This window comes from Lutra lutra, chromosome 1 (genome assembly GCF_902655055.1).
Source record: "Lutra lutra chromosome 1, mLutLut1.2, whole genome shotgun sequence".
NCBI classification, from domain to species: Eukaryota; Metazoa; Chordata; class Mammalia; order Carnivora; family Mustelidae; genus Lutra; species Lutra lutra.
This window is the reverse complement of record NC_062278.1, coordinates 56,918,749-56,933,403: the sequence shown is the minus strand read 5'-3', so window position 1 is coordinate 56,933,403 and position 14,655 is coordinate 56,918,749. Positions and strand designations below refer to the sequence as shown.

The following is a 14,655-nucleotide window of genomic DNA, read 5'->3' as shown; positions in this document are numbered from 1 at the left end:
GATAAAAAAACAAAACCCATCTATATGTTGCCTACAAGAAACTCATTTTAAACCCGAAGACACCTCCAGGTTTAAAGTGAGGGGGTGGAAAAGAATTTACCATGCTAATGGACATCAGAAGAAAGCAGGAGTGGCAATCCTTATATCACATCAATTAGATTTTAAGCCAAAGACTATAATAAGAGATGAGGAAGGACACTATATCATACTCCAAGGGTCTGTCCAACAAGAAGATCTAACAATTTTAAATATCTATGCCCCTAAGGTGGGAGCAGCCAACTATATAAACCAATTAATAACAAAATCAAAGAAACACATCGAGAATAATACAATAATAGTAGGGGATTTTAACACTCCCCTCACTGAAATGGACAGATCATCCAAGCAAAAGATCAACAAGGAAATAAAGGCCTTAAATGACACACTGGACCAGATGGACATCACAGATATATTCAGAACATTTCATCCCAAAGCAACAGAATACACATTCTTCTCTAGTGCACATGGAACATTCTCCAGAATAGATCACATCCTCGGTCCTAAATCAGGTCTCAACCGGTATCAAAGGATTGGGATCATTCCCTGCATATTTTCAGACCACAATGCTCTGAAGCTAGAACTCAATCACAATAGGAAATTTGGAAAGAACCCAAATACATGGAGACTAAACAGCATGCTTCTAAAGAATGAATGGGTCAACCAGGAAATTAAAGAAGAACTGAAAAAATTCATGGAAACAAATGATAAGGAAAACACAACGGTTCAAAATCTGTGGGACACAATAAAGCCAGTCCTGAGAGGAAAATATATAGCGGTACAAGCCTTTCTCAAGAAACAAGAAAGGTCTCAGGTACACAACCTAACCCTACACCTAAAGGAGCTGGAGAAAGAACAAGAAAGAAGCCCTAAACCCAGCAGGAGAAGAGAAATCATAAAGATCAGAGCAGAAATCAATAAAATAGAAACCAAAAAAACAATAGAACAAATCAACGAAACTAGGAGCTGGTTCTTTGAAAGAATTAAAAAGATTGATAAACCTCTGGCCAGACTTATCAAAAAGAAAAGAGAAAGGACCCAAATAAATAAAATCATGAATGAAAGAGGAGAGATCACAACGAACACCAAAGAAATACAGACAATTATAAGAACATACTATGAGCAACTCTACGCCAACAAATTTGACAATCTGGAAGAAATGGGTGCATTCCTAGAGACATATAAACTACCACAACTGAACCAGGAAGAAATAGAAAGCCTGAACAGACCCATAACCAGTAAGGAGATTGAAACAGTCATCAAAAATCTCCAAACAAACAAAAGCCCAGGGCCAGACGGCTTCCTGGGGGAATTCTACCAAACATTTAAAGAAGAACTAATTCCTATTCTCCTGAAACTGTTCCAAAAAATAGAAAAGGAAGGAAAACTTCCAAACTCATTTTATGAGGCCAGCATCACCTTGATCCCAAAACCAGACAAGGATCCCATGAAGAAAGAGAACTACAGACCAATATCCTTGATGAACACAGATGCAAAAATTCTCACCAAAATACTAGCCAATAGGATTCAACAGTACATTAAAAGGATTATTCACTACAACCAAGTGGGATTTATTCCAGGACTGCAAGGTTGGTTCAACATCCGCAAATCAATCAATGTGATACAACACATTAATAAAAGAAAGAACAAGAACCATATGATACTCTCCATAGATGCTGAAAAAGCATTTGACAAAGTACAGCATCCCTTCCTGATCAAAACTTCAAAGTGTAGGGATAGAGGGCACATACCTCAATATTATCAAAGCCATCTATGAAAAACCCACCACAAATATCATTCTCAATGGAGAAAAACTGAAAGCTTTTCCACTAAGGTCAGGAACACGGCAGGTATGTCCGTTATCACCACTGCTATTCAACATAGTACTAGAAGTCCTAGCATCAGTAATCAGACAACAAAAGGAAATTAAAGGCATCCAAATCGGCAAAGAAGAAGTCAAACTATCACTCTTCGCAGATGATATGATACTCTATGTGGAAAACCCAAAAGACTCCACTCCAAAACTGCTAGTACTTGTACAGGAATTCAGTAAAGTGTCAGGATATAAAATCAATGCACAGAAATCAGTTGCATTTCTCTACACCAACAACAAGACAGAAGAAAGAGAAATTAAGGAGTCAATCCCATTTATAATTGCACCCAAAACTATAAGATACCTAGGAATAAACCTAACCAAAGAGACTAAGAATCTATACTCAGAAAACTATAAAGTACTCATGAAAGAAATTGAGGAAGACACAAAGAAATGGGAAAATGTTCCGTGCTCCTGGATTGGAAGAATAAATATTGTGAAAATGTCTATGCTACCTAAAGCAATCTACACATTTAATGCAATTCCTATCAAAGTACCATCCATTTTTTTCAAAGAAATGGAACAAGTAATCCTAAAATTTATATGGAACCAGAAAAGACCTCGAATAGCCAAAGGAATATTGAAAAAGAAAGCCAAAGTTGGTGGCATCACAATTCCGGACTTCAAGCTCTATTACAAAGCTGTCATCATCAAGACAGCATGGTCCTGGCACAAAAACAGACACATAGATCAATGGAACAGAATAGAGAGCCCAGAAATAGACCCTCAACTCTATGGTCAACTAATCTTCGACAAAGCAGGAAAGAATGTCCAATGGAAAAAAGACAGACTCTTCAATAAATGGTGTTGGGAAAATTGGACAGTCACATGCAGAAAAATGAAACTGGACCATTTCCTTACACCACACACGAAAATAGACTCAAAATGGATGAAGGACCTCAATGTGAGAAAGGAATCCATCAAAATCCTTGAGGAGAACACAGGCAGCAACCTCTTTGACCTCAGCCCCAGGAACATCTTCCTAGGAACATCGCCAAAGGCAAGGGAAGCAAGGGCAAAAATGAACTTTTGGGATTTTATCAAGATCAAAAGCTTTTGCACAGCAAAGGAAACAGTAAACAAAACCAAAAGACAACTGACAGAATGGGAGAAGATATCTGCAAACGACATATCAGATAAAGGGCTAGTGTCTAAAGTCTATAAAGAGCTTAGCAAACTCAACACCCAAAGAACAAATAATCCAATCAAGAAATGGGCAGAAGACATGAACAGACATTTCTGAAAAGAAGACATCCAGATGGCCAACAGACACATGAAAAAAGTGCTCCATATCACTCGGCATCAGGGAAATACAAATCAAAACCACAATGAGATATCACCTCACACCAGTCAGAATGGCTAAAATTAACAAGTCAGGAAATGACAGATGCTGGCGAGGATGCGGAGAAATGGGAACCCTCCTACATTGTTGGTGGGAATGCAAGCTGGTGCAACCACTCTGGAAAACAGCATGGAGGTTCCTCAAAATGTTGAAAATAGAACTACCCTATGACCCAGCGATTGCGCTACTGGGTATTTACCCTAAAGATACAAACATAGTGATCCGAAGGGGTACGTGCACCCGAATGTTTATAGCAGCAATGTCCACAATAGCCAAACGATGGAAAGAACCTAGATGTCCATCAACAGATGAATGGATCAAGATGTGGTATATATACACAATGGAATACTATGAGTTCATCAGAAGAAATGAAATCTTGCCATTTGCAACGATGTGGATGGGACTAGAAGGTATCATGCTTAGCGAAATAAGTCAATCAGAGAAAGAGAACTATCATATGATCTCCCTGATATGAGGAAGTGGAGATGGGGGGTAGGGGGGGTAGAAGAATAAATGAAACAAGATGGTATTGGGAGGGAGACAAACCATAAGAGACTCTTAATCTCACAAAACAAACTGAGGGCTGCTAGGGGGAGGGGGGTTGGGAGAAGGGGGGTGGGGTTATGGATATTGGGCAGGGTATGTGCTATGGTGAGTGCTATGAAGTGTGTAAACCTGGCGATTCACAGACCTGTACCCCTGGGGATAAAAATATATGTTTATAAAAAATTAAAAAATTAAAAAAAGAAAATAAAAAAGAAAAAAAAATTCTCTATTACCTCTTCAGGTTTGAATAAGGTTTATGTGCCTAGTTGTAGCTAGGAAGATTCATAATTTTATAGTATAATTTATTCCAAGATGATGCTATTTATATTGTGTTTATAGATAAAGTTGAAACACTGTCCTATTATACCTATGTGTGTCTATGTTTGTATAAATAAATTTTTCTTTAGATTTGTGGCATAATTTTCTTTGTTTTTTAATCTACCCATCAAACATGCTAAATATAAGTGATCTATTAAAAAATGTCATTTACCTTGTATTGTTGCCTATTATAGAAGCAAAATCATAAAATCCTATAAGGATTGTCTACTATAAAAAACTATCTTTTATAAAAAACTTTTTTTTTTATAAAAAACTACTAAAAAAAACTATCTTTATATCCCAAAACGGATTATCAGTTAATGAAATGATGTATGTAATGCTCCTAGCACAGTGCCTTAAATGGAACTATTCATTCAATTATCATTCAGTTTTCCTCCCTCCACTATTACCACCACCATCACCACTTATCAAATAAAGAAGACATTCATTCAGGAAGTCTACTATGGAGATAAAAAACCAAAAAGAGGTCTGTACCAGAGGGGCTCTAGGCTGGCCAGGCGCAGAGATGACTCCAGGGCAAACAGCAGGCATCTGAGGAACAGTGAGTATGGGTCTAAAGAAAGATTCTTTCACAAGGGGTCTTCCAAAGAACTGCTGCATCTAAAATAGAAAGGTTAAAAAAACAAAAACTTCACACACTTATAGACTTATGTAGGCAAAAATCTAAACTCAGAACAATGGCTGTTGAGGGGAAAAAACTCAATTTGAAATCTAGATACAAAACCCTAGCAGTAGAAATGGTGTTGTCATAACAATTAAATGTATGAATATTTGGAAAAGCAAAGGGCTGTCAAATATACTAAAAACCACAAAGAAGAAAAGTGAGTTCCAGTCTCACCTTCTTTCCCCCTAGCTGAGTAACCATGGATGATACCAGGTTACTAATCTATAAAAAGAGGGTTAAGTTAGGTGATTTCTTTAAGGTTCCCTTCCAACTATAATAATATAGGGTTATGCAAAGGCACACCTCATTGAGTACTGGCCGTATTGATGAATAAAAGAACCAAAGTTGCCTTTAGAAAACATTACTTTTCCTGATTATGTATTGGAGGGAACTTGTACTACCTGACGGAGTTTTGACTTTGTTTGGCTCCAATGAGAGGAGAAAGCTGAAGTGAGTGGGCCTGGGGCATAAACCCTCCTACAGTGACTTGTAGACACATGCTTATAGGTGTTACTGCACCTCCTAGGGGCTGGTGGAAAGCTAGCCCTTCTTAGCATCTACCTATGGGATGGATACCTTACTGACTAGGCTACAGAAGAGAACAGATTCAGTTTTTACCATGTGTCAGATTTAGCACTAGCATAAAGCAGAAGTTCAACTATTTTTTGAGCAGATAAAAAAAATGAACAGGGACGCCTGGGTGGCTCAGTTGGTTAAGCTGCTGCCTTCGGCTCAGGTCATGGTCCCAGGGTCCTGGGATCGAGCCCCACGTCGGGCTCCTTGCTCAGTGGGGAGCCTGCTTCTCTCTCTGCCTCTGCCTGCAGCTCTGCCTGTGTCCCCCCCCCCCCCCCCGCCGTGACAAATAAATAAATAAAATCTTAGAAGAAAAAAAAAAAAGAACATCAGCACAACCCTTTTAAGTAATGATACTAAAACCAGTAGCTGAAAGGTTAGTGGGGAACATTAAAATGGATACATGAGGTCGACATTTCTTATTTAACATTACAAAAGAAAGACATTGTATACATCACTGTCTATAAAGTTATCTTGCTAAAAATACTGAACCTGACTCTAAGCAACCCTCCAGATCTAATCAACAGTTTTAAGAATCAGTAGAAGATATACAATGACTATCATAAGGTTACAATCAATAATGTGGGAAACTGAACCAGGTAAATAACTTTTTTAAACAAATGACATAAAGGAGAAGGGAGTCAGGTAGCTGTTACAGATTTAAAGAACAATCAACCAAATGCAAAGTATAAACGTAATGTGGATTGTTTTTAAAAATAAGTTTCTGAAAGTAAGAGTAATTGGGGGCGCCTGGGTGGCTCAGTGGGTTAAGTCTCTACCTTCGGCTCAGGTCATGATCTCAGGGTCCTGGGATCTAGCCCTGCATCGGGCTCCCTGCTGAGCAGGGAGCCTGCTTCCTCCTCTCTCTGCCTGCCTCTCCACCTACTTGTGATCTCTCTCTGTCAAATAAATAAATAAAATCTTTAACAACATCAACAAAAAAGTAATTATAACCAAATTGGAAATATTGCAAACTAGGTAAGACAATTTCAGACAATTGGGAAATATAAATTTTAACTGGGTATTAGATATTAAAATTTTTAATTTTCTTAAGTAAAAAACTGGTATAATAATTCTATCCAATAATAAGTCTTCATCCTTTAGGAATATATACTGATGTATATATGAATGAGATTATATGATATATACTTTAAAATATTCCAATAGGAAGAAGAGCATGACATGAAACAAGTTTAGTAAAATATTGATAATACTCAAGCTGGCTCTCTTGGTTCACAGAGATTCATTATACTATTCTATTTTTATGTATATTTCAGTATGTAAAACTATGTAAATTTCAGTAGGTAAAATGTATATTTCAGTATGTAAAATTCAGAATGTAAAATTTTTAAAGAATGAATGGATGATGGGTGTAAGTCAGTATTCCTACTCTCTTTGCAGACAACTATTACCTAACATTTCTTTGAGGATTAGACAGCTGGGGTACAAAACCCAAGATATAGTAGGACACATAAAAATACTGGGTTATGCTGTGAAGTGTGTAAACCTGGCGATTCACAGACCTGTACCCCTGGGGATAAAAATACATTATATGTTTATAAAAAAAATTTAAAAATTTAATAAAAAAAATTGTACACAGTAACATTTAAAAAAAAATACTAGGTTAAACTGGGACGAGTACCCATTATTTCAGATTTCTGAGATTAGACTACATTTAAAGCCTGGTGACAATTCCTTAGAATACTAGGATCTCAGAGATGGATGGATTTTCTTTCTTTCTTTATGTATGTTTCAAGTTTTTATTTAAATTCTAGTTAGTGAACATAGTGTGATATTAGTTCCAGGAGTAGAATCTAGTGATTCAGCATTAAATACAACACCCATAGATGGACTTTAGTACAGTATAATTTCCTAGTTTATACATGGGAAAACAAAAGTCCAGAAGAGTTGATTTTCTAAAGACCAAGAAGTTATTCACAGATTTAAATTTAGGACTCAAAAACCCAGATCTCTAATTTGTTTCCATTGTAACAACCACCTCAGTTTATGGTGAATATCATTGTTACATTTCTAGCATTAGTGTTCTCAAACTATTTCACTAATGTTCAATGGTTACTGTTAACACAATTGTTAGCTTTGATCAAGCACAGCAGTGACGCTGGTTAGAAAGCAGGAAAGATACACATGTACCTCCCAGATGTTAGCAGCAGGATGCACAGAGCCTAACTGCCAGTGCATTTTGCCCTTTACTAAACCCTTGTAAGCCCCATCATACATAAGAAAGCCTCCAAAGTGATGAGGATCCAGAGGTCAAGGTTTAACCACCTATGTCGACTATGGAGTTATCACTGGTATCAGACAGGTTGTGCTGATCTGGTTTTAAGAAACTCCAAAAAACATCTCTGTGTCTGGCTTCTGAGTTTCCAGAGCTATTTTACATTTAGAGTCATGGGAGAGTTTAACTACAACATACAGACAGTAGTTTGAACATGGGCTGAAGATACAGGGTTTCTAAAAATCATACCAGAATATGTGTTACTTCCTTTAGGACTACTGGGACCCTTTAAACTTCTCTGTTATTGACATAATACATTCTTTATCAGGGTAGCTGGGTATGATAAAGTTCCAAACTTAGAATAATAATGTCCATAACATCGTGTTCCTATAAAAACTGAACTGACCAAAAATATAATAGCCAATACTGCATTCTAAAGACCATGGTATATACCATATAATGCTTTTAGTTTCGGATTCTGCTTTTGAAACATAGTGTAACTCCCCACAATTCACATAATTCTTTTTTTTTTTTTTAAAGATTTTTATTTATTTATTTGACAGAGAGAGATCACAAGTAGACGGAGAGGAAGGCAGAGGGAAGGCAGAGAGAGAGAGAGAGGGAAGCAGGCTTCCCGCTGAGCAGAGAGCCCGACGAGGGACTCGATCCCAGGACCCTGAGATCACGACCTGAGCCGAAGGCAGTGGCTTAACCCACTGAGCCACCCAGGCGCCCCACAATTCACATAATTCTTAAGTTCTCTGATACACTCAACTATTTACAGAAATACCATTTTCAAAATTCTACTACAAGCAGGAGTACTGACGGCAAAAAGTGATCTGCCGCTATATAGCTCATACCTTTCTCCTTTTCCTATTCCCGAATCCGTTCTGATAATAAAAATCATCACCTGGGCTGCCTGGGTGGCTCAGTGGGGTTGAGCCGCTGCCTTCAGCTCAGGTCATGATCTCGGGGCCCTGGGATCAAGTCCCGCATCAGGCTCTCTGCTCGGCAGGGAGCCTGCTTCCCTCTCTCTCTCTCTGCCTGCCTCTCTGCCTACTTGTGATCTCTGTCAAATAAATAAATAAAATCTTTAAAAAACACACAAACAAACAAAAAAACGTTTAAAAATCATCACCTAATGGTTCTGTCCTAAAAGTTCTTTTGGAAAGCGGTCTGAATTTACTGGATTAGGGTACCAGGTTTCCCAGAAGGAGAACATACATAGTGTAACAGAGAGATTCTCATTGAGGCTCGCTGCAATGAGCAGGAGAGGGCATCAATGGAAGCTGTTAAAGTTGAAATAGAAGATAACAGTTAAGGAAAAGAATGTCAAAAGTAGAAGTAGAAGGGTAAAGTCTAGTTGTCTAGGGTACAATGCCAAGATGTTTTAGTCACTCGGGTAACCTGAGTGCATTGGGAATTCTGCACATTCGTCAGTTTTCTCCCACACTGCAGGTGAGACTGAAAGGATGAAATGAGGATACATTACCTCTTTACATACCAAAAGCATCACTAAAATCCAGTGATACACCTAGGCACTGGCCTCAGCTAAGCCAGCCAACTAGTTATAGCATCTGGAGATAATAGAGCAAGAATGAATGTAATTACAAACAATATGCACAATATGTGCCTGTTCTATTTTGACCACACATGAAACATACTGAATATTCACTGCTTTACAGCCCTTACCATTTCATCAAGATAAAGATGGCAATTTTTCAAAATGTCATATTTCTTACCAGTATCTCAGGACTAGGTGGTGGTGGAGGAAGCTGGATTGGAGGCAGAGTACTCAAGGCAAACCCTTTCTTCACCTTGTTAATTTGTTCATTGTACTGTGTCTAGAAGAAGAGGAAACAATATTTTAGAGCAAAATCAACTTCAAAGAAACTGCATATGGGAACATTTGGTATTGTTTTTAATAATAAAACATATAATAGTTTTTCTCAACTTAAGTCAGGAATAATATAAAAACAGTTTTTGACATGAAAATAATTCTATAACACACTATCCTCAAATGTAAACAGTTTTATCTTTCCAAGTATCTGTTGGTTGGCAAGATATAAAGAGACATAATTTACAGACCCTGTGATAATTCCTCAATATTTCCATAATTTTCAGCCCCAAAATGGGAACTGATCATAAAAAGTGAATAGCAAATAAAAATCCAAGAAGCTGTAAATAACATATAAGCTGATAATTTTAGGAAAAATGTATTTGTAATGAGGAGTTGAGCTATTTGCAAATGTTCACTGCAGGGGAAATTTCAGGAAATACTCACTAAATATCCACATTTTGTTTATTTTGAAGTTATACCTCTAGCTTTCTCAAGTACCACATATATCTTTGTTTTATTTTCTTGGATTTTGCCAAAAGTAGGATCCCAATCACTGAAGCTTAACAACATGCTTTCAACATTTTTGGCACTGTCCCCATTTTACTTTACAGTATTGTTTTGTAAACAACCCACAGAGACTGAAAAAGAAATGTTTAAGAAACAAAACATTTAGAAACTTTCCACAGAAGATATGTCCTTAAAATAAAACAAGGATGGAGAACCAGGGGCAGGCCAGACTGTGAATAAACCCAACATAAATGTTAAGCATCACTAAAGACTGAATAAGAAAGAGTCTGGGAGAGAAAGTCAAGACCACCAGTGGAAAAGCTAGATAAGAAGGTAATGCTTTGAAGCAGTGGTCACAATTAAATGTCATTATTTTGCTAGCAGTGTTGTGAAATCATAAAACAATGAACATTATATACTTTTTTTGGGGAAAGATTTTATTATTTATTTCTTTGAGATTTGAAAGAGACAGCATGCACATGAGCAGGAGTAGAAGCAGAGGAAGAGCATGAGGGAAAAGCAGGTTCCCAGCTGAGCAGAGAGCCTGATGTGGGGCTCGATCCCAGGACCCTGAGATCATGACCGGAGCCAAAGGCAGAGGCTTTAACCCACTGAGCCACCCAGGCACCCCAGTGGGTTACGTCTTTAGATTACCTTAAGCATAGTCCTAATTCTATTAAGCCAATAATGAATAATTCATTATTTTGCATTATGAAATAATTACATAAAAATTTAAGATTGAAAACTAATACATGTCTGCTTGATCTTCCTTTTAATTTTATAAACACATAACTATTCAGACCAAGTTCAACATTTATTTTCGACCGGAGCAACATCAGCTTTGGAATTCTAGGAAAATTAGGTGTAAAGCACAATTTTTGAGTTTTTTATTTACTGTATGAAGGACCTGAAAGACCTGAAAAGACCAGGTCTAGGATTTTGTCTACAACTAACTACATGGAAGTAATCGATCTCAAACCTTAAAAAGGCATAAACTTTAGTAACTGAAAAAAACATGTTCTTCCCTAAATTTCTCAGGTAACTGTTTTAAATGTTAGATGTTTTAAGTATATACCACCTACAACATTCAGTCAATTTACTTCAGAGATACTTCACCACTTACCCTGAGGAATGCAATCTTATTTCTAACATCTGTTACGATGGCATTCCAACTCTCTACTGCAGCCTTTAATTGAAGTGATTCCAGATTGCTGGTGTAGGAAAGGAGACACAAGAGAAAGTTCTTCTTTTTATATACCACATAGGTCTCCACAAATTTCCATTATATTCTTTAGCATATATGTAAATAACATAAAACAACAAAATTACCTTCATCACCAACAATAACCTCAAATGGGCACAAAGTTGTGTGGAAGGGTTTGTTATTAAAAATAAAACAAAGGCTGGGAACGTATAAAATTTATTTTTTCAAGAGCAAATATAACTTCTGCTTCCAGAACATCAAGTGTTCTTCTATCTTGGCAATATTGTTTTTTAGGACATGTAAAACCTTTACACAGAAATCCCTCCAGTGAAGTACGGAGGCAGAGAAGGCCAAACAGAGAAACTGCCCTAGCCCTCCAATGCAGGAGCATTCTCAAAGATGTTGAGTCCTCCTGGAAGCAGGTTTTGGACTATCTTCACCATAACCCTGACATCACAGGGCTATGGTTGGCCCATCAGCTCTCTGCAAATTAGAAAAATATATTCCTTTTGGGAGGGCAAATCAGAAAGAAGTACCTCTTCTGCGAGGATCAATTAGATTGATCTGCCTCTATGCAGTACCTAATTGCACTAACACAAGCAGCTCTGCCAAACATGCCCACCAAATGACTTAAGTAGGAACAGCCTGAGGTGTTTAAGGTCTGCCATCTCTAAAGAGAGATTTCATGAAGCCTTTCAAAAGGCTCTGCTATAACACCCTCACCCCAGTATCACCCAGCACACCAGCTTTGAGAGAGAACAAGTTATCACTGAGATTATCTTATACAAAGAGGCTTGATAATGTTTTAGTTTATAGAGTGCCCCTTCTCCCTCTAGCAAGCAAAGATAAACTGATCACTTACAACAGTGCTTCCCGGACCTGAATGCACATCAGTATATCCTGGGAATCTTGCTAAACATCAGAGATTCTGATTCTTTAGAATTGAAGAATGATGATGATCATTAAAATGATAATCATTAAAAAATAATGATGCCTTGGTCTCAGAAATTCTAATTTAATTAATTCACTATGAAGATATAAAATTATAAATTTAAGGATAATCTCATGCAACCTGCCCAATATTTGAAAATCATCCATTTATTATAACATAGCAAGAAATTGCCTTTAACATATGATTTTAGGTGTTAATACTGATTTTTCCCTCAATGTACTCCAAAGGTAGTTAAAATCAAGCATTAGAAGAGAAATTAATGGTAAAAATGATTTCCACTTAGAATCCACCCTGTTTTGTAAATGTCTGGGCTTCATGAATGTTTCTGAGATTTTTAATCTATTTCACTACTGAAAGGGAAAAATCTGTCTGCAGCTATTACTGTGCTCAGTAGACTTCAGTGCTTCAGCAGAAGAAACCAAGAACAGCAGCAAAGTGACTAAATGACTTTTGAGGTTTAAAAAAAATAAGGGTTTGTTCATTTCAAAGACTCTGATGTCATACATGTAAAACAGATTCTGTTCAGGCTTAAGGACGTATCTTGTATCTTGTATCTCTGAGATGAAGATGCATTAAGGAAGAGGGAAATGTTACCTTGCTGCCATATGAGTCACCCGGGCAAGATGACTGAGGCACTCCTTTTCAGTCTGCTCTAGATGAAGCAAACCAAAATCTCTACGACACTGTAAGAAATACACCTACAGAGTTTTGAGAAAAAGACAAAGAAGTTGAAGGTGCCCTTGTAAATGAACACATCCTTTTCTCAATCATTTCAAGTAAAGTTGAGCTATTTTCCAATCTCTTCCAGCACCTGAGCTTCTTGACCATCCATAATACATTATAAAAACTCTGATTAATTCTACAATTCTAACTTTTTTACTCAATGGTTACTGGGTTAGTAAGCATTCCAGATCATTAGTTTTCAAACTTGAACATACCCTGGTATCATCTCAGACTCTTTAAAAATTTATGCCTTGGTCCCAGAGATTCTAATTTAATTGATCCCAAGTGCTGCCCGAGTAGTGGGATTTTTAAAAGTTCTCAGGTAACTATAATATTCAGCAAAGTTTAAGAACATTCCCAGAAGTCTTGTTACTTGCTTTTTTTTTTTTAATTGATGAAGGGATAAGAAAATAATCAGACCATGCAGGAGGACCATGCAGTCCAAATGGGCCTTGCGAGGTCATCGAGTCTTCTCCCCATAACAGGAATTCCTTCTGCCCCATTACTGTTGCATGCTCACTTGACCTCTGTTTTTTTCTCACTAGTCACTCAATATTCACTGAAAATATATTCTTGGACAGCATTAGGTGTTTCTAAAATTAATAGTGGAAGTAGAAGGAAACGTTCTGACTAAAAGCAGTGAGAAACAAAAATAATCAAACTTGAGCTCTTAAAGTAAGCTGAGGGTTTTGTTTTTTCAGTTATAGCTAGCATTCTACTAATCTCCAGGGATTTTTGGTTCAGGTATCATTCCTTGATTATTGACCTCTGGATTCCCAAGCATTCTGCTAAAGAATACAGTTTACCCATGACAGATGTGGGAAGGTTTATAATTCTTTTAATGTTAGTGAGCTCTCTAAAAATTTGAATCTTATTGTATAATGTTTGGTTATCTGTAAGTAAAAATTACATACATACAGATAATCATGTATCTTCTGGAAGAGACCCTAGCTGTGGTATTCTGTTAACTTAGAAGAAACTGGGTGACATTCTGGGAGTCTAGAAGGTAGGCTGTTTTTTTTAAATTGGAGTGTATGATGTGTATGTGCTTTGGGAAGATCTATGTAGAAAGTAACAAAGAAAGGAGACATTATCTTCAGCAGCAGTAAAATGTTAGAATTCTTAGAAATTTGGCTTAGTGACCTGGCTTCATGAGAATTATCCCAAAGTGTACATATTTGCTATACATACTGAAGCAGACCAATTTCCTGAAGTCATTTGGGGAAAAACAACATAAGATCATCAACATTGAAGTAATCATGTACAAAATTCCAATGAGTCAAAAAAGCACAAGAGTTTAAGCTATGTTCTTCTGGCTGGTCCTAAGATGACTTATTTCTGTTCATTTAGAACAGTCTTTTTTCAATTCTTTAGTATACTAGTACATGAACAGAACTTCCCTTCCCAACCCCATTTTTCTCTTTCTTTTTTTTTTTTTTTTTTTACCTCAGCTGTTAATGCTCTGCTAGTTTCTGCATTCAGTTTGTTTAAGTATGTTTTAATTGTGCTTTCCAGATTATGCTTCTCCATTTCCCACTGAGATCTGAAATATATGATCATTAAAGAGTCAACAACATTGCAGCAAGGACAGACTTTTCCATGTTATTCAGGAGAGAGAAAGACTCAAGCTATTTAGTGAGTAAGAAATGATTTCTTGTAAAAGTTTACAGCATACAAAAGCAAGAGAAGACATTACTTGACCCTTACAGTTATCCTTTACTACCAAGAGTGCAGAAGTTTTAAAGTCATCAATGTAAGGGCTAGGATTTAAAACTTGGCTTTGAAATAAAGTTGTCTGAGGATGAATCTGAATTCTGAAA

The 14,655-nt window shown here is 37.0% G+C and overlaps 1 protein-coding gene across 17 annotated transcripts in view; it reads right to left on the bottom strand.

Annotated features, from left to right (window-relative positions):
* The window catches only part of DZIP3 (DAZ interacting zinc finger protein 3), a 117,108-nt gene that overhangs the window by 13,972 nt on the left and 88,481 nt on the right, over positions 1-14,655 (bottom strand). For all 17 annotated transcript variants that reach the window (XM_047723913.1, XM_047723894.1, XM_047723970.1 and 14 more), the window contains 5 exons: positions 14,282-14,378; positions 12,707-12,810; positions 11,080-11,167; positions 9,352-9,453; positions 4,611-4,736 (listed from right to left, as the gene is read on the bottom strand). In XM_047723913.1, coding sequence (XP_047579869.1) covers positions 4,611-4,736; positions 9,352-9,453; positions 11,080-11,167; positions 12,707-12,810; positions 14,282-14,378 — 517 coding nt within the window. The remainder of the gene's footprint in view (positions 1-4,610; positions 4,737-9,351; positions 9,454-11,079; positions 11,168-12,706; positions 12,811-14,281; positions 14,379-14,655) is intronic.